This window comes from Aplidium turbinatum, chromosome 3, assembly GCF_918807975.1.
Source record: "Aplidium turbinatum chromosome 3, kaAplTurb1.1, whole genome shotgun sequence".
Lineage (NCBI taxonomy): Eukaryota > Metazoa > Chordata > Ascidiacea > Aplousobranchia > Polyclinidae > Aplidium > Aplidium turbinatum.
Window position 1 is genome coordinate 2,945,071 of NC_137474.1, and position 19,615 is coordinate 2,964,685.

The window sequence follows — 19,615 nt, forward strand, 5'->3', positions numbered from 1 at the left end:
ATGTTTTGAATCTATATCCTCGGACTGACAAAACCTTGATAGGTTATTTCTGGTAGTTTCGCATACTTGTAGAGGATTTTGACGCAGGGCCGGTTACCGAAATTGACAGAGTGAAGTTTTTCGATTGTTGAAGTGTTGTTGCCAAGGAACTATTCCATTCACTAGATGCCGCTGAATGGAGAGCAGTCCTGAAATGTGTTGCTCAAGCACACCCCGAGAGTCGAACCGGTGCCCCGTGATCTTGAGCCAGGCGCGTAACCACTGAGTCATAAATCCTTGGCAACAGCTTGTTTGTTTGTTTGTTTCTTCCCATTAAGATAAGAATTCAATGGACCGGTAAAGGCAGCACTTGATAGCTTTGTGGCAGAAATTAGTGGTGCGAAACTGATGAGCTAAGCCTCATGAGCGAAACACCGGTGTATCGCTGTCAATTCTTGGTACACTCGGTTGTGGATGAAGATTTGATAAATATTAATCACATTTAAAGTTTTTTCGTTTATTCAAGTCTCGAAAGTTTATACAGCGTTGCATTATAAAGCTATATGTCGTATTCCAATACGTTAAAATACATTAGAATTTGCTTGTAGTGACAATTAAAAGGACGTTCGAAAAAGCGTCGCTAATAGCGAATTGTTACAAAAGCAGAATTCAGCTATATGTAGTTTGAAAACGGGACTTTGCAACAGATGCCACTGTAGCGAAATCCATATCAAATCTAACTCTACTTTATATTTTTTCGATTTATTTGATCTATCGAAAGGGTCAGGCTTGCTGCACGGTGAATTTATTTGAGTAAGCGTAAGTTATTTACAAACAAAAACAAGGGACGCGATCCAGTAAGTTATGCACATGACACAAACTAAACGTGTTCGTATTTTAGTTTTGCCACATGTTAGGTTTATAATGTAGTGTATTGATCAGGTTTTTGGATTGCAAATATACATACAAGATGTGGTATTGTATGAATTCTGACGTCATGAATGAAATGCAATGCACCGAATAATTTCAATTTGTAAATCCAAATAAGACAATCTTGATATTCTTTAATGAGCGTGTAATCAAATTATTGAAACAATTTGTTAGATTTACAATCAGTGAGTTTGTGAAGAGAATTGTATGGAATCGTGTTTCTTCTGCCAATACCCATGAGAAAGATTAGGACATTAGCTGTATGCGATATTAGCTGCATGCGACGGGACAGCTGGTGGTTTCCGAATCCACACCTGGACAAAGTTGGGAAGAAACCTGGAACAACAATAAATTTATTCAGCAGAGCTGCCTTCACAGTTCAATGCTTGGTAGTTCCAGTTCAAACTTTCATGTGTAAGCCTGATGGACACTTCTATTCGCATAAACGCAAAATGTTTCAACTAAAACTATGAACAATAAATTTGTTTGGTTTGGTTTTGAATCTTTATTCTCGGACTGACAAAGCCTTGATAGGGCATTCCTGGTAGTTTCGCATAGCCTACTTGTAAAGGATTTTGACGCAGGATCGGTTACCGAGATTGGCAGAGTGACGTTTTCTGATTGTTGAAGTGTTGTTGCCGGGAAATTATTCCATTCATTAGGTGCCGCTGAATGGAGAGCAGTTCTGAAATGCGTTTTTCAAGCGCACACCCCGAAAATCAAACTAGCGCTGCGTGATTTTGAGCCGGGGCGTAACCGCTGTTATACTTACAAAGCCTAGCCAAGTCTCCACGTTGCACAAGTGGCAACACTGCTGTTAATGGATAAACCTACAAGTTACAAAAAATAACATATGAGTTAAACCACTTGGCATCCCTGTTTTTAAGAGAAAAACAGTTTCTAACATTTTTGTAGCAGTCAATGCGTCTGCCTATAAATGTGCCTCTTGGTGGTTGTTCTGCAGGTTTAATGTTTTTGGTTTCAACTTTTTCGTCTCACATAATTTTATTTTATTTTATTTGAATGTTCTCATCACCAGCATGCCTCCTTGGATGCACATTCTGGATCTTGTTCTCCTTGCAATACCGCATGAGTATAATGGGTTGCATTGCGAATACTGCGACCAACTGGACCAGCCAGGACGAGCTTGTCTAGAAAAACCTACGTATAAAACAGTGGTGTAACTATACAGACAAATCTAAGATTGAAAAAATATTTTAGAGTAACTTTCTCTATGGTCGAAAGAAAATGTCAAAACAGATTGCTATTTCTTGTTTGTATTTTGTTTTGTTTTGCTGTTTTCAAATATCCATTTGCTGTTCTTTTGGAGGCAGCAATGGCGCTGAATGGAGAGCAGTCCTTAGAATGCGTTGCTCAAGCGCACACCTCGAGAGTCGAACCAGCGCCGATGTTTACAGCTTTGACTCTCGAGAAGTCATAAGAAAACAGTTTTAAAAATTAAATGAGGCTGTTGACCACTGACCAGGCATTTAGTTAAATAACATGATAATGATATACGTTCTGAAAATTGAATGAGGCTGTTCACTAGGCATTTAGTTCAATAACATGATACGTTCTACTGGGGCAAATTAAGCTAAACTATCACAAGATGTATGAAGTGACAATCTGTTTTTATTCCGACGTTTCGTCAATCAGACACGATTGACTTCTTCAGGAGGCTAAACCAGGTAGTGACCACCTGTCTTTACTTATGATATACGTTCTTCTAATGCAAACTAAGCTTAACCCTGAACTATCACAACGTGTTGGTTACTCACAAGAGTGAACGTTACAGATGTCGGTGTCGGTGCACTTCCCCGGTAGTTCATTGCAGTTTCTCAAAGACGTTGTGTATCGATGATTGCGCACACATATTCGGGTTCGAGTTTTGACTCCTATATCGCAGGTTTTTGAACACGCCATAAAAGAAGACCAAGGCCCCCATGAATACGTCACACATGGGGGTAAGTGCCCCCTGCAGGGCCGAGTATCAATAAAATTGCCTCGACAATTTTGTTTGGCCAGCGTTGGATGAGTTACATAAAGACAAATTCTTCTTCTTGTTTGTTCTCCCTTTCCGCAGGTTACTGGACAATCACTCCAAGACTTCCATGAACTCCATCTTGGGTCTATAAAACACAACTTTTACTATATTATAACAACGCAATGTGAAAAATTTGAAGTAAACAACTACTAAAGTCACAAAAGTGAATTTTTGAGAAAAAAGTTAAATCTGTAACGGCCTTATTAAACAAATTTAATCGGGTTTTGTTTATTAAACCAATCTAAGTGGGTTAAAATTCTATTCTGAGCCACACAGACCAGAAATTTAGTTACACCTCTTTTGGTTTTGACTTGTTGATGTAAGTCAACTTTTTGGACCACCTATTTATTTTGCATCTTACCGTGATGGGTGATCAAGTGTTTTTACATTCATAAGAGGCGACACAGCCGTATTATGCTTATCAAAAAGCGGAGTGGCCACGACTACATAAGCCTGATTTAGGTCAATCTAACGTTTCAAAGTACTGTACAAATTAGAAAATTTGAAAAAATTTTGTGCAGTTTTGTAAAAGAGGATTTTATCGTTTCTTACTTGGTGGATAAGCCCTTACGGCACATGTTTGTAATGGAGCTCTCAAACCTGATCGAGTTAACAATATCAAATGATAAGGCCAAGTTTCGGTTCCATTGAACATAGGAAGTCTTCTTAAGTTGCATCTAGATATAAATAAAAAATCATAATCATGTTTTATAACTACTTTTTCAAATTCGAATTTATAAAATATTGACAACATTAAAAAACGACGATGTAGTTAATTACCAAGCACACTTGTATTAGCCTACTCTTTTACAAGTTTTCTAGCTTTCTAAGGAGTTTAAGACTGTCCTTGCTTTTATTATTTCTATTTTATTGAACTGTCTTTGAGTGAATGTGACCGCACAATATCTTTTTACAGGACTACACATTTCCAGCTCTAGAAAGACAGAATATTACTTACGTGTCTTTGATGGCTCCGAATTGCATGAAATCGGCAAGAGATCGAAAGTTTAACTCACTTCTTCCGCTCCTTTCTGACATACAGCGTGTGTACTCATTAATACCTCGAGCTGCGGGGCTGCGGTCATATGGTCCTGACGTCAGCAATAACAAAGGAATTGACGTCAGTGATGACGTCGAATCAGATGGCGAGCATATTCGTTCATTTGTTGGCAAATTGAACAATTGCACAGGAATATTTTCACTCGATCTCTTTTTGCGTCTATTAGAAGGATGTTGATCTGTGAACAAGAGTTTAAGCTGGATGAATACTGTATACTTGCAATATAGACACTTCTTGTCGGTTGCAAAACCGAGTAATGATAGCACCTGCAACACATTTGAAAACGAGTCGGTTCGACATCTATTGACGTAATTATTGTCATGTTTTTGTTTTGCACGCATTGCTTAACATTGCGACAGCGTATACTCAGTAGGTCGTCTGCTGCACTGCGATCACAAACGCAAAACAATAAACAACAGGAAGCAGCAAAGGAACATATCAGTCTTTGAGTCAGCTGTTTTTCTTATTTTGGCATGCCATTAAGTGTCTTTGCCGAGACACAGCCGCGTGCTCTGGATCAGTGTCGAACCCATGTCCTTACGAACGTCGCGCAGACGTTTTCAACAGTCAGCCACGCAACCGACTGAGAGCATGTGGCTGTGTCTTTGGCAAGACACTTAGCTTAGCTACCTTGTCTTCCCGTCCATTTAACTTAAATCTTCAAAAGCCTCTACAAGTATGTGAAACCACCAGGAATATTCTATCAAGGCTTTGTCAGTCCTAGAATAAAGATTCAAAGTCAACCAACCAGCAATAGCCTGGATATCACAAAAACGTGTTGTCAATCAAATAAGAAGTTAAACGAAACGATCAAGTTTGAGCTCAACACTGCCGTTTATTGGCCAAATTCATCATCACCACTAGCACTTTGTATGGCATTCCGTCATCTATTACACACGTATCCCATGACACAACTATAGCATGCCTGTCGCACTGCTACCCTTGAGAGATAAACAATTCATTGCAGATGCAAGCTCTCCAAATACTGAAACAAATGAATCAGCTGTTGCTTGTCTTCCATACCACAACCAAGAAGATATTAACACCCTTGTCCAAGAATTGTCGTTGACGAAGTCAAATGCTGAGCTATTTATTTCCAAATGAAAGCAATGGGACTTACTGGCTGAAAGTATTCAAATTAAGTACTTCACAAATTAAGCGACACCGCGACTTCCAAGTGTTCTACACGTTCAAAGACGGTTTATGCTACTGTCATGGTATAGAAATGGACTCTTTAAGGGTATAGGTATTTCTCGCAACTTTTCTGAGTGGAGACTCTTTATCGGCAGCTCATATAGAAATTAAAGCCAGGCAAAGCACGGGCCCAGACCATATATGCCTAGAGTTCATCCTCCACGCCGGCAAAGCACTGAAATCGTGGCTGCCTGCTTTCCTCTCCTCTTGCCTGCACCACTTAAAATATCCAAAACCTGGAGACGAGCTGACGTCATAGCCATACCAAATCCCAACAAGCTCCTGGATGATGCTAAGAGCTACCGTCCTATCTCACTCATATGCATCTTTTATAAAATCCTCGAACGGCTCATCCACACCCGAGTCGATTCAATCATCGACCCACTCTTACCACCAGAGCAAGCAAGTTTTCGACGTGGCCGATCAACTGTAGAACAGGTCACTCGCATGAGCCAAGACATAGAGGATTGTTTTGAGGAAAAAAAGGCTGATGCCGTGTTCATTGATCTCACTGCAGCATATGACACAGTGTGACACAGTGGCCTCGCCTGCAAACTTTTTTACTTTCTTCCCCACCGGCACATGGTCAGAATGCTTATGGAGCTTGTCTACAACCGCAGTTTCACCTTCACCACCGGACGCGGACGATGAAGCAGGCCAAGACACCTCAAGAACGGTGTTCCTCAGGGATCCGTCCTCGCTCCACTCCTTATTAATGTTTACCTCCATGACCTTCCACCAACAACATCTAAGCTGCATGCCTATGCCGACGACTTGGCTATGGTGCATAACGCTTCGGAATGGTCTCCACTGAAAAGGATCCTAACTCAAGATATGGCTGAGATGTCAGACTACCTCCACAAGTGGAAACCCAAGCTCAGGAAATCTAAAACGATGTCGCCGCTTTCCATCTAAACAACAAGGAAGCAAAGCGTGAGCTGAACATCAATATCGATGGAAACATCTTGCCCTTTAACCCCACACAACTCTATCTCGGTGTTAGTGTGGACAGGACTCTCATGTACCGACACCACTTGAAATCACTCCGAAAGAAAGTATCATCACGCGTTGCCCTTATTCGTCGACTGGCAGGTACGAGCTGGGGTGTGACAGCAACAACTCTGCGCACCACAACCCTGGCTCTTGTCCATTCCACCACAGAGTACTGCGCCCCTGTATGGTGTCGTAGTGCTCATACTCACTTGCTCGACAAACCCATCAACGACGCCTTGCGTATTGTATCGGGATGCCTGAAACCTACACCTACTGAGTTTTTACCAATTCTTTCAGGCATTGCCCCTGCCGAGCATTGCCGCAGAGCTGCCACACTCTCCCTGGCTCGTCGGTCACTGGAGTCATTCCACGCGCTTTACAACTACTTCACCAGACCAGCAAATAAAGAAACGCCTCAAATCGAAAAGCCCCTTTGTTGCTCAAGCACAGTCATTGCTGGAGCACAACACCAGTGCCTCATCCTGGATCACCAATACCTGGCAAGAGGAGTGGACACACAACACCTCCAGACTCCACACCTTTATTCCTGACACTGGACCCATGCCACCAGGAAAGGAGCTTAGCCGACCTGCCTGGGTACGGTTGAATCGCCTCCGCACGGGTGTTGGGTGCTTCGCACCCTTGATGCACAAATGGGACCTATCAACATCTGCGGCATGCAGCTGTGGTGCAGAGAAACATACAGCAGATCACCACATCCTCTACCAGTGCCGACGTTTACTCCACCAAGAGCAGATGGTCTGCCTACGCTGGAGGACTCTACTATCAAGTGGCTGCTCGAAAAATGCCCGGACATTTGACCCCAATGAAACGTAGTCCAAAAACTAACCTCTCATAGGAAAGAAGAATATACAAACCTCAAAGGTTTGTGTTGCAAAACACAAACAAATGTCTTTCCTTTCTTTTGGCAAGTCCAGATGAGTGATTATGTGCTTATGTACCTGAGATGCAGTAAAGTACGACCTTTACAACTTGGAGGTCCTGAGATGAGATATTGGATATTTGATTTGGATATTCCTAAGATGCTGTGTGAGGTTGAACAGAGAGCTGGATTTGTTCCGTCCTTGTACTTAATGGGCTTCTAGGCAATCACAAGGCAGAGAACTACGGGAAACTCATCATCATCATCATAATCCATCGTCGGTTTGTTCCCCACTAGTGGGGGTGGCCGATTGTTTCCGCGCAGCAATTGTTTTAATCCCTTTTCTCCATTTCACCCTGTCCCTTGCATCTTCCTCCTTCAGTCCGACTTTTTTAAATTCATCCTTCACTTGTTGTTTCCACGTTCTTCTTGGACGACCGCGTTTCCTCTTCCCATCCACCTTTAGATCTAGTGCCTTTCTAAGAAAACTTCCTTCCTCCCTCCTTATCACATGTCCATACCATCTTACTCCATTTGCCCTTGCCAGTTGGTCTATGGTTTCTCTCATCTCTAGCATATCCAACAATTCTTCAGTCCTTTTTTCCCTTCTCGTTTTCACCCCACACATTGCTCTCACCATTGACCTTTCCGTTCTTCTCAGGATTGCCAGTTCACTCTCTCTCAATATCCATGTCTCGCTACCATATAGCATTGCAGGCCGCACACAGCTCCGATATACTTTCCCTTTCATCCTTAGTGAGAATTTTTTCAATGTTTTTTTGTTTTCTCGGAACCCAGAGATTCTTCGCACCCCTTGCCCATCTAAGGGCTGCTGGGGACTAGGGGCCATTTTTAGCTTTTGCTACATTTAAATAATATTTTGGAGCAAAGATTTTCCAGCCGGATGCCCTTCCTGACGCTAACCACAGTTATTGGCGGTGGGCCTAGCCTTTACTTAAAAAAGTATTTCCTGCAAGGCAGCAGGATTTCTAACAAGTTTTAGCCAACCAGTCGAGGTTGTTGCCCATGAGGTGGGACGTGGACCCACTTGTTAGTTTGGTGTGTGATCAAGACCAGTGTTCCCCGAGACCCATGGTGTAACAATCCATGGCGACTGCCCAGGGTTCAAAGGTGCTACTTGTACCTCACACCTACCTCACAGGTGAAACTACTGTCGTTAATGCGTATTGGAAAAACAAATGGAAGATGTCGCTGAAGCTACACTCATCCATGTCACCTTGATAAACTCAAAGATAACATGGGCGAATATTCACAAGGACAAGGTGAAAGACTTCATCTTGTGTGGAACGCTATAAAAAAACGGTATAATGATGAAAGTGGAAAATGGTATGATGACGGGGACTACACATAGAGCCTTTTACATGAACGCAACTGATATATTATCGCCAATCTCAAAAACACATTTCATGCTAATTGTGTTGTCAGTTTTGAGTGTTTCAAGTAGCCTAATAACTTAGGTATCCTATGGATTCTAAGCTTAAATAAATGCCTACAGCACCAGGCACTTACGGACTGTATCGGGTTGGTGCAGTGAAATTGCCTTCATACATGTTTTATTTTTGTGGATGTATTTATTTTAAATACTATCAAAAAAAAAGCTTTTGCCGTCATTGCATATTTATGAGAATACAAAACAACAAAAATGAAATAAGATTTACTGTAACTTCATTCTATTGATTCGAAAAGACATTGTGTTAACTATTGCGTTAAGAAAGCAAAATTTGTCATTAAAATTCCAATAAATTGATCTCACAAAGTCAGAACCGAAGTTTGAAATTCTTGAATGCTCATTCCTATTGATTTACTAAATCAAAAAATAACAGTTTTAACCTATAGCCAAATTTTGTGTTATACAGTGTAATTGTTAACCTAACAAGTGACAACAAACCCAACTGGCCCTATGGCACTTACTTCTCTTATGAATATAATCCTGGATAAAATGTTGTATGCAAACGATGAATTTAGATCTGACCATTCCTGGGTTGAATCGATCTATTACCGCGTTTGTCCAACATACCTCACCAACTGCAAGATTGCTACCTACCCTAGAAAAAAAATTAAACTGAATGGATTATCTCGTTAGCTTTTTAGTTTGTTTTTGCTAAATACTAATAGACCGGCAAATTTACAACATACTTAAAGTGTAGTAATACAGTAATTGACGTAAAAAAACATATAATATTTTATTATAGCTTGGTAATAAAGATTAAATAGTCTATTACATTAGAATGTGTTGAGCATGTTAAGCATGCACAATATTACACATACAACAATTTCACATTAAACATCTTCAAAATCTTCAATAAGCAACCTAATGATTGTCAATCGTTTACTAGATTTGATATATTTCACGCTTTTCGACTTAGAATATAATGAAATTCAAGTTTATGAATTCTATAAGTACCTTGAAACTTATTAACAATCTATTTTACCAGTTAGAATGTATAATTCTTTTTATCTAAATTCTAAAGGATACAAAAATTTAAAAAAAAATCTAAACGTCTTATCACAAGTCGACCCATATTCATTAAATGGACAATTAACTTCGAGATTTTTTTTATAAAATGTTTAAAACTGGTTAATTGTTTCAATTAAAGTCCAAAACTCCTTTCCGCTTGCCTTCCAATGCCGTGATAAATTTCTTTCAAGTATAATGCAAGCTCTCTACACATTGGTTTGTCCACGCGACTCGCGACATACGGCCAGGAGTGGAAAGCATCTAAATTTAGCTAAGTTAAGTAAAAACAATGCTATCAAAGATCACATTCGAAAAATGTCAATGGTGTCTAAACAGCAGACCTTCATTGGAGTATTTTGAGATTATTCGAAAGAGTTTTTCCGACTTTAAAACCCAATTGACGAAGCACTTAATGTTCATACCTTGCGCTCAACTGACAGTTTAATAATAATAATGTTATATTTTTATTTATTGTTGTGCTAAAACTGCTAAGGTCTTTCAGCTACAGAGATAATTTTTAATTTTGTGTCAGGTTTACGATGTCATCACATTATTATCCGACATGTCACTGCGTTTTATGCAAGAAAGAACAACAATCGATACCGTGTTAAAAGTCTTTGCTATGACCCAACAAAGAATCGATTTTAGATCTACCAGCACCAGAGCCGAAGACGATAACCACTCGGCCACTGAGATGGTAACTGACAGTAGTCTATGCCGGCTAGGCCTCAATGCCCTGTGTTTGTTTACAGCTTTTCATTAAATTATCACGTGCTATGCTTCTGCTAGCCTTCTTGATGCGTTATTTATTCTCTGAGTAAATAAAATCACTATTATCAAGGTAATCTAACAGCCTAGCCCTAATGTCACCCTTTTGGAATCGTTAGAAGATGCTGAAAAGCATGCAAAAGTGAAACCGATAATATTAAGCAGACGTGGCAATAGAAATGTTTGTTTTTATTTTCAAATGCTTGATCCGTCTTCTGTGCAATCCTTTTCTCTGCATTTCGTATTTGAGCAATGTAAAACAGTTTTCTCAAATATTTAAACTGTTTTTCTGCGCAATACTGTAGGCTACATTTTTGAGAATTTTGTTTTTACTGTAAATCAGTTTTTTTCAAAAACTTGTCTAGGGATACACGTATGGCTGAAAATTTTTGCGGTTTTTGTTTCTTTCATCATGTTTAATGTCTTGTTATTTTTTGGTTTCATTTGCTCATCTAAAGTCGTGAAACTTATGAGTTTATGACGCACTGGTGCACTACTCACTGGCAGTCTGGTAAACCATCTGTCACGTGATACCATATGGAGTGTTCGATTCCCCAACCTACAATAGTTCTCCAGTCGAGAGTGGAGTTGACCTGAAGTAAAAACGAAACCAATTTTTTTCATTTATTGAACTAAAAAAGCAGACAAGTGTTGTGACCCGAATTAGATGCTATTTTTAATAGTCTGTAAAAACACACAACACAAACTTAAAACCTATCGACTAAGTTATTATACAGAAACCAACGTATTTAGGCAAGAGTCTTATCAATACATGGAGAATCATGATAATAAAGTTGCGCCAACATCATACAGCACAATAGCTTTAGACAGACAAGGACAACCTAACAAAAAATTAAGTTGCCTGATCACGCCACAGAGTTCAAAGTTAGCCTTATATTTTAGGTCGCAAGCTAGGCCACTAAAAAATGAAAGCCCGAACTTATCATTTTGCTAACAGCAAGTTCGAAACATGAATGGTCTAAACTCCAAATGAATCGAAGTGGCAAAGGCAAGTCGGCTTGCGCAACATCATACAAAGTCTATGGAATACAGACGGGAAACTAGTCCGAATATTTTAAAATCTTCATTCTGAACTGGATGCAGACTGATTTACAAAACGTATTCCTATTATTGTATAAATACGTTGGATTTTATTCTTATAGTCAGGTACCGAACTCAGCCACAACCTTCGTTCGTCAATTTGTTCTGTTTTATGTTACTCCAACAATTCCTAGGAGGAAGTGCATTGATGTTGATTCTTTTGACTTTTTGTCCACATCAAAGTGTGCTTCATCGGTTTGCCTCATTTTTTTTATGAACTTTTTCACCGTTGATTCTTCAACCTTATTGCGTTCCATTGCTTTTCTTCTGGCCGTCGACGCACATTTTCAATTTCCATAGTGTCTTATCCCAAACATCCTCTTTTTTGAACTCACAGTTTCTGTATCATCTCTATTGCATTTCTTCCATGTTCTTTTAAGTCTTTCTTCTACATCATCAATCATTATAAAGTTCTATCTGTCCAAATACATTCTTTTTCTTTAAAATGTGTATAGAAACATAGAACTGGGGTAGCCAAATAGGACACTTCAAACATTTTTTTTGGAGATTTGAAAATCATTTTAAAACAATTCTAAAAATATAACTTTGACGAGCTTACTAGATCGTCCATGCATTGAGTGAAGTATTCTCCTCTACTGACGCCAGTGGCGCGTTTGCGCCTGCGCTTTCTGCCCCAAGGCAATCCATTGATGCAGCCTGCAATAAAACAAAGTTAGTAATGACAGTAGGTAGTCAAGTAGAAGAAAAATCGAAAAATTTGACTAGCTGCAGCAGAGACCAGAGAGTCATAACAGTTGTTTTTTATTATGTTGCTCAACTGCACATTCTGAGAGTTGAACCAACATAGCTGGCGCTTGTTGTTTGGATATCCGATGTCCGAGTCTGACGTGTGCACTTTTCTCAAATCAGGTTTGGATTTGGCTAACAAAGCACAAACAAAAGCATTTAACAACCAGAGGATACATTTGATAAACATCAGAGACAACGCATTCTGAGGTGTGGACACCAGCTGTCAAATGGCTGCTGCCAGATGACACAGTAAAGGAAGTGTGAGCAACAACATTGCAAAGATTGTTTGCGTTCTTTCTGGACAACAGCGCGGCTTGCAATAACGCGACCACACCAAAGCCAATCGACTTCTCTTTTGTGACATAATTTACCAGATTGGTTTTATTTATTCTTGTTACGCTGTAGCCTATGCTTTTTTGTTTTGCTGTATTTAAAGAATGACATTGAATAGAACTGTTACGTGGACATTTATTAGCAGAAGACATTTGGAGTTTTTGACTGATCATAATTATGTTGGTAAATGCAGATGTGCTCAACTAAACATCACCACGATTATTTATCGCAACGTATCACAAGTAATTTGTGCGCAGGGCTGTGGAGTCTGGTGAAAAACATACGACTCCGACTCCTCGGTTTATAACTGGCCGACTTGGACTCAGGACAAGCTAAAATTCCTGTGGCTCCAACTCCACATCCCTGGTTTGTGGTCATTAGTCGTCAAATATTCTTTAATACTCTCTTTTACATAGAGTGACTGCATGATGCTGTAATGTAGTGGAAACGGTTGGACTGTTTTCTGACAATACATATCTGGTTTAAATTGGACGTTTATGTTGACTGGGTATTGCCTGAAATTATGAAAGTTAATTTCAAAAACACAATTTGAGCAATTGCAACCAACTTTAGTGCAATTTTTACAAAAATTGCAAACTTTGAAAAGCTTTTAATTTTTTAGTCTTGACTATTCAAACTGTATGATTTATCACTGTCTAGCTGAGTGGATTTCGCTTTCATGGGTGTCTCGCTAATTGACCTGTTGCACTGTTGGTTGTTCTTGCATTGATACAGCGCCTTCGTGAAGTACAGTAACATCCCTACAATAGTTAATTACTTTTTCAATGCATGTTGTCACGGTTGCTAGAAGAAAACAACTAATTGACCTAGTTTTATTGGCAAAGGCTATATTTACCACATATAGTGAAAATAACCTTCTTTTTCTTATAAAGCTTCTGTCTATAAAATTTGGCCAAATTGTCATTTTTTGTCCGAATTTTAGGCCAAACCTAGCAACCGTGCATATTGTAACGTAGTGACTTAAGCGCAGCGAAAAGTTTCTAGCTGTCTGCAAAACGCTGAGCTCCTCCCACTGTAGCGAACATTGCGCGTCGTTTATGATACTACTTAATATTGACAAGCATTAATATCATGTCAAAGTATAATGGCGTATTTCTGTATCCTCTGCCATTATACACACCAGAAAACCAATGTAGTCTACTGTAGTGTACACTGTACATACCTTCACAATGGCCAATAAACAACAACAATACACTGAATGATGCAACAAGTGAAACTAAAGAAGCCATTTTCTTTGCTCGTTCACAGCTTCATGTCATCACCATTGCTGCTCAGTGCTGCAATAAATAGCTGCCAGCAATTACTAAGATATCATGGAATGTTAAACCAATCACAGTATAACAAACTTTTTCCTATGGCAATATAAGTACCTGATACCACTGGAACCGATGATTGGATTTTCCAAATGCCATTGCAGATGAAATTAACCAAATTGGCCTGAAGCAAAGTAATATGAAAAGAATTGCAATAACAGTTAACTAGCCTGTCAACCTTATTAACTAATTAAGTGACTTGCGTTCTTCTGGTGACTTTCGGCTACTAGGTTACCTCCTGATGTTAAGGATGATACCTAGCTTTTATTACCGACGTTTCGTCAGTCAGCACGACTGACTTTATCAAGTGGCTGAAACAGGTAAACACAACCTGTTCAGCAACAAATGGCACAACACTTTTTAACCAATCTACCTTAGCAAAAATGGAAATTAAATTTTAATTACAGATTTTGATTTTTTCTTTCTGTTTGGAGATTTTGTGTCCAAAGCTAGTGCCAAAATTTTACTACAGAAGAAAGCTACAAAGTAAAATAAAAAAGAAAGTTACAGAAAAAGCCAAATGTTTTAGTATGTTTGGAAAAACACACAAGGATTGCTGCATCACTTCATGTAATAATAGTCTAATGCTTGCTTTTACGTAGCGCTGTAACCATTGTATAATAATGCGTTGCTCCTCAGCCCTTTACAAAGCAGAGTGGAACCCAATGGAAGAGAAGCCGAGTACATTATTGCACGAATCCATTCCACTACTGAGTGTCAAGCAGGAGTAAAGTTCATTATCACTTTTGAAAAGTCTTTGGTATGAGCCGACAGGTTATCAAACCCATGCCTACCGATTCAGAGGCGGGCGCACTAACCACTAAGCCACTAAGCCGGTCCGTAAAACTGAAAATAAGAAACATGACAAGATGCAAATATAAATAACACTCAACAAAATCTCTGTTGATTTCTAGTTGTTTCTTATGAATGTCTTTTAGTGGAATTTGTTTTCTGTGCATCTTTATATGGATTTGAGTTAAGTGGACGAGAAGACAAACTTGCCAATCTTTATATTTGTCTTCAAGCACTCCTCCAAGTGTCTCGAAAGAAACAGTCGATTCTCTGTGTGAGCAAAAGAACATAAAACCATGAAGCGACGCAGCATTTAATATAAATGAGAAATAAATTAAAAATTGCAAACGTTTTCGGCTATACAGCATGTTAACCGTCCTCAAGCATCTGATCGCCAAATCCGGACCTTTTCGCTTGCCAAATTTGACCCGTGGGCCACTGTTTGCACACTCTTGGCTTACAGCATGTTAGCCCTTGTCAAGCATCTGAACAACTAATATACACATAGCCTACATAAACTGAAATAAGAAATGCACAACAATGAACTAAACGTGGGAAAGGAATGAAAGCACACTTATACGTGGCAGGTTAATTACACATGAAAACACATCTCACATAACGATTTAAACAAAGATGTTAAGCAGATTAAAAAAAGTGGACAGTTGTTTGCCGAAAGTGCCTCGTATATACTCAACTTTTTAGTTTATTGCACCATGCCTCTTTCATCCAAAAAATTCTTGATATGCCATTATTTCGATGTGAATAATCGGCAATCACGACAATTTGTGTTTAACCGTGCATCCTCGTAAAAATATTATCTAAATTGTCGCTTTTCTATTCCAAAGATAGTAAATTTTAATATCGGTCCCTTTTCTGTCTTCAGCTTAATAATACTTTAACTCAATATTCAACCGGATCTTAAAGAAATGTTGCAGTTGTTCACTGTTGTTTTGTGGACTAAAATTATTTAACTCTATAGTATGAATATAATCTTTTCTATTATATTATTACAACAAAGCGTGTTTTTCATTGCAAAAGTTGCTTACGGCGCTGAGTTCATGCCCCTGATTTTCCTTGTAAAAAACTTTTTCCTATTTTGAATGACTGAATTCACTTCAGGGGTCGAGGGGTTCTGCCTTTTACCAACCTTGGGCAGTGGCTGCGACGCGGTCTAGATGTTTGGCCAGGTGTCGAGCAGCCATTGAATTGATTCGTCATCCAGTGCACGCAGACCACGCACACCATTTGGCGCATGGTAGACGGCGCAATTGCAGATGGCGTGGTCTGCGGTTTGTTCCTCCTTGCCACACTCACAGATTGCGGATGGAGCCATCCTCTCATTTGTACATGTTGGAGCGGAATAGTCTGACGCCAGTACGCGGCGGTTGAGCCGCACCCAGGTCTTCCTTGGCAAATGCATTCCGGTTACGTGGAGGCAGGTGTCCGAAATAAAACTTTGAAGTGTTGAGGAGTTCTTTTTCCACTCCGAGAAATAAATGTTTACTTCGCTGAACTATTATGCTGATGTAGCAAGCACAAAGAAATCTGTTCGTTAAAGAACATGGTAAAAAAACAACTTCAAATAGAATGTTTAAGTTGAAACAAGTAAACCGATAACAATTGTTTTGTAACTTTGATATTGAATCTTTTAAGATGCAGCGAGAGCTTCCAAAAATTAGTATACACAAGTATGTACATTGTACAATTACAGACAGACGGATGTCAGTTAAACGTTGAACAAACGCCAGGGTGCGCTTTGCAGTGTTTAAATGGATGATAATCAAATCTCAGCCCGCTCAATGAGCAATTTGTTTTTTGAAGGAGTTGAGTGTAAATACAACATATCGGGAACATGAAAAGAATATTTCTTTCACCTTTTCATGAGTCAAGCCTTTGTAGACCCAATTTCGAATTTGAAAACTGACAGAAATCCATTTGTTAATCATTTTTTAGTCTGTTATTTTTTGCAGTCTTTCTGGTTTAGCGCAAATTATTGCTGCATGGATGAGGGCAGCAAAAAGAATGGTTAAGGGCCGCATGTGGCCCAATGGACGGTGGTTGAGAATCACTGGTTTAAACAACAGTGTTGACAGGTTAGCTAATTAAATTGTTGTTGCATTTGTATTCACATTTTTTTGCTGCACGCCAATTTGTTTATAAGCCATGAGCACGAAAAAACCCACAATCGCCTTTTAATTCCAAGTCCGTTAGAAATACAACAATGTGTTTATTGTGGCTAGCTTATGTTTGCACATGACCTTAGCTTAGTCAGAAGCTACTTATTGAAACATTGAACCACAAGAGAACACGCATGACAAGAAATTGTCTTGAAACGACATACTGGACACCGTAGTACAATCTCGATGGAGGTTCGATTCCCACTCAAGTCGAAGTCGTCCACAATTCCTATCAAAGCTAGTGTAATCCGCTATTACCACAGCGAACTCGCAGCATCAGGCTAAAACAGGTCGTTAATATTTACATTGTGAAGTAAGCAACGATCATGCTGCTAAAGGCGAAACTCAATCTATTGCATTCCTATCACAGTTGGAAGTTCGATTTCCGCTCAAGACACATGTATGTGCACCATTAATGATCCCAAACAAGGGTGAAACTCAAGTATGGCTTCTTCCATTTTCGTTCAATCGCAGTCTTAATAACTTTACAAATCCTCACACTCCCTTATGTTTTTGTTTACAGTTTAAATATTGTAAAACATTTCATCCGCTAGATGCCACTAAGTAAAAAGCTATCTTTAAAAAGTCTTTGTTACACACGGCGGGGTAAAACCAGTAGCGTTGACAGGGGGCTTAGGGGTTAATTTTTTACTCTGGTCCAAGATAAGTCTAGAGGCCTGTAACCTTTCTAAGGGGATCTTTACAAAACCACCAAGTATTCTCTAGATATAGTGCGTTTTTCTTAGAGAAGTATCTTGGTTTAAAGCCTGAAGATCCCATTGGTACCGAGCCTAAATTATCTTCTCAACGGCCCTGGGTTGAACCATCGTTCCTTGATCATTTAATGTTTTGTTTACAAGCCCAACATACCGGAAGCATTGAGAGTTGAGACCTCTAGGTGTGCGCTTGAGCAACGCGCGTTAAGGACTGCTCTCCATTCAGCGGCACCTAGTGAATGGAGTAATTCCCTAGCTACAACACTTCAACAATCGAAAAACTTCACTCTGCCAATCTCGGTAACCGGCCCTGTGTCAAAAGCCTCTACAAGTATGCGAAACTACCGGGAATAACCAATCAAGGCTTTGTCAGTCCGAGGATAAAGATTCAAAACCAACCAACCAACGACCTGGTCATCAAACCCACCTTTTTCACATTAATGTAATTCTGCAAACTTAAAAATCGTTGACAAAAGACTTATCTGCAGGCGGAGATTGATCAGACCGAAAATTAAAGTCATCCAGAATAAAATGAAAGTCGCATGGACTTTTCTGAATTGGTAATTGCAACTTTTGATTGAGAACCTGCAGCCATCACATAGGCACTAAATGTAATTCGTTTAAAAATACATAGTTATCACGATTCAAATATTTTGGCATCCAATGTTTTTGCTTTGTGGAGTAGTGATAACTGTTAGTGTCATTAGTATTATTTTTATGTCGTTGTGATAGATCTGTAGCCTAGGCTTAAGATTTATTGCTGCAACAGCAATGGCATGTTTCGATCTGTATCATATTTTTGATATTTAGTTTCACTTCAAGGAAGGCGATACTGTCCGTGTCAACGCAAGAATCGTAATCAGTGAGAATTGTTATTTCTTTTATTTTACTTAGAACAAGTCAGTGGTGACATTTAACGGGTAGTTTTGTCGGCAGTCTATTGTAGCAAGAATTGAAAGTGATAAACACCATGTTTTGCCCATGAGCAGTTTTGATATACTGTACATTGGAAGTTTTTTAGCACTCAGCACAAGGCTGAGGACTCATTGTAGAACAGCAAGCATTAACATTGTTGCTTGTAAAAGCCTTGGTGGCTAGTGTGGAGGCTACACCGGTACGACTACCGAAACGCAATGCTCAGCCTTATCCCGACGCCAGATAGATCGCTACTTCTGCGCAACTGCGCAGTAGGCTTCAATTGTACATCCTTGGCAACAGCTGGTTTGATTTCTTTCCATTACTGTAAGAATTCAATGGACCGGTAAAGGCAGCACTTGATAGCTTTGTGGCAGAAATTAGTGGTGCGAAACTGATGAGCTAAGCCTCATGAGCAAAACACGGTGTATCGCTGTCAATTCTTGGTACACTTGGCTGTGGATGAAGATTTGATAAATATCAATCACATTTAAAGTTTTTTCGTTTATTCAAGGCTCGAAAGTTTATACAACGTTGCATTATAAAGCTATATGTCGTATTCCAATACGTTAAAATACATTAGAATTTGCTTGTAGTGACAATTGAAAGGACGTTCGAAAAAGCGTCGCTAATAGCGAATTGTTACAAAAGCAGAATTCAACTATATGTAGTTTAAAAACGGGACTTTGCAACAGATGCTACTGTGGCGAAATGTCATTACAATCGAAGTCATTATGATCGAATTCTACTTTATATTTTTTCGATGTATTTAATCTTTCGAAAGGATCAGGCTTACTGCGTGGTCATCATCATCGTCGTCTGAGCTTCTGGGGCCGAGGGTCTATCCTTTTACCACCCCCAGATTCACGATGTTCCCGGACTACACTGGAAGGCTACTAGAGAGCAGCCAGTCTTTAGTTTCATCATCCATGACGCGCAGACCTTCCACTCCGTTAGGTGGCTTGAAGATGGTACAGTCATTGATGATGTGGTCTGCGGTCTGTTCCTCGGCACTACATTCACAGGAGGAGGAAGAAGCCATTCCCCATTGGTGCATGGTTGAGCGGAAAAGCCCGACGCCCGTACGAAGACGGTTGAGGCGCACCCATGCCTGTCTCTGTAGTGTCAGGCCGATGGGGCGTGTGTCGGCGTCGGGGATGAATGAAT

At 39.6% G+C, this 19,615-nt stretch overlaps 1 protein-coding gene across 1 annotated transcript; it reads right to left on the reverse strand.

Annotated features, from left to right (window-relative positions):
- Positions 1 to 513: 513 nt before the first annotated feature.
- On the reverse strand, positions 514 to 13,778 carry LOC145766037 (uncharacterized). The gene is made up of 9 exons (XM_082577688.1): positions 13,698 to 13,778; positions 11,991 to 12,088; positions 10,832 to 10,923; positions 9,016 to 9,149; positions 3,912 to 4,191; positions 3,506 to 3,630; positions 2,688 to 3,038; positions 1,946 to 2,070; positions 514 to 1,245 (listed from the first exon to the last, which is right to left on the reverse strand). The coding sequence occupies exons 1-9, from the start codon at positions 13,762 to 13,764 to the stop codon at positions 1,180 to 1,182; spliced, it is 1,338 nt and encodes a 445-aa protein (XP_082433814.1). The 5' UTR covers positions 13,765 to 13,778; the 3' UTR covers positions 514 to 1,179.
- Positions 13,779 to 19,615: the final 5,837 nt, after the last annotated feature.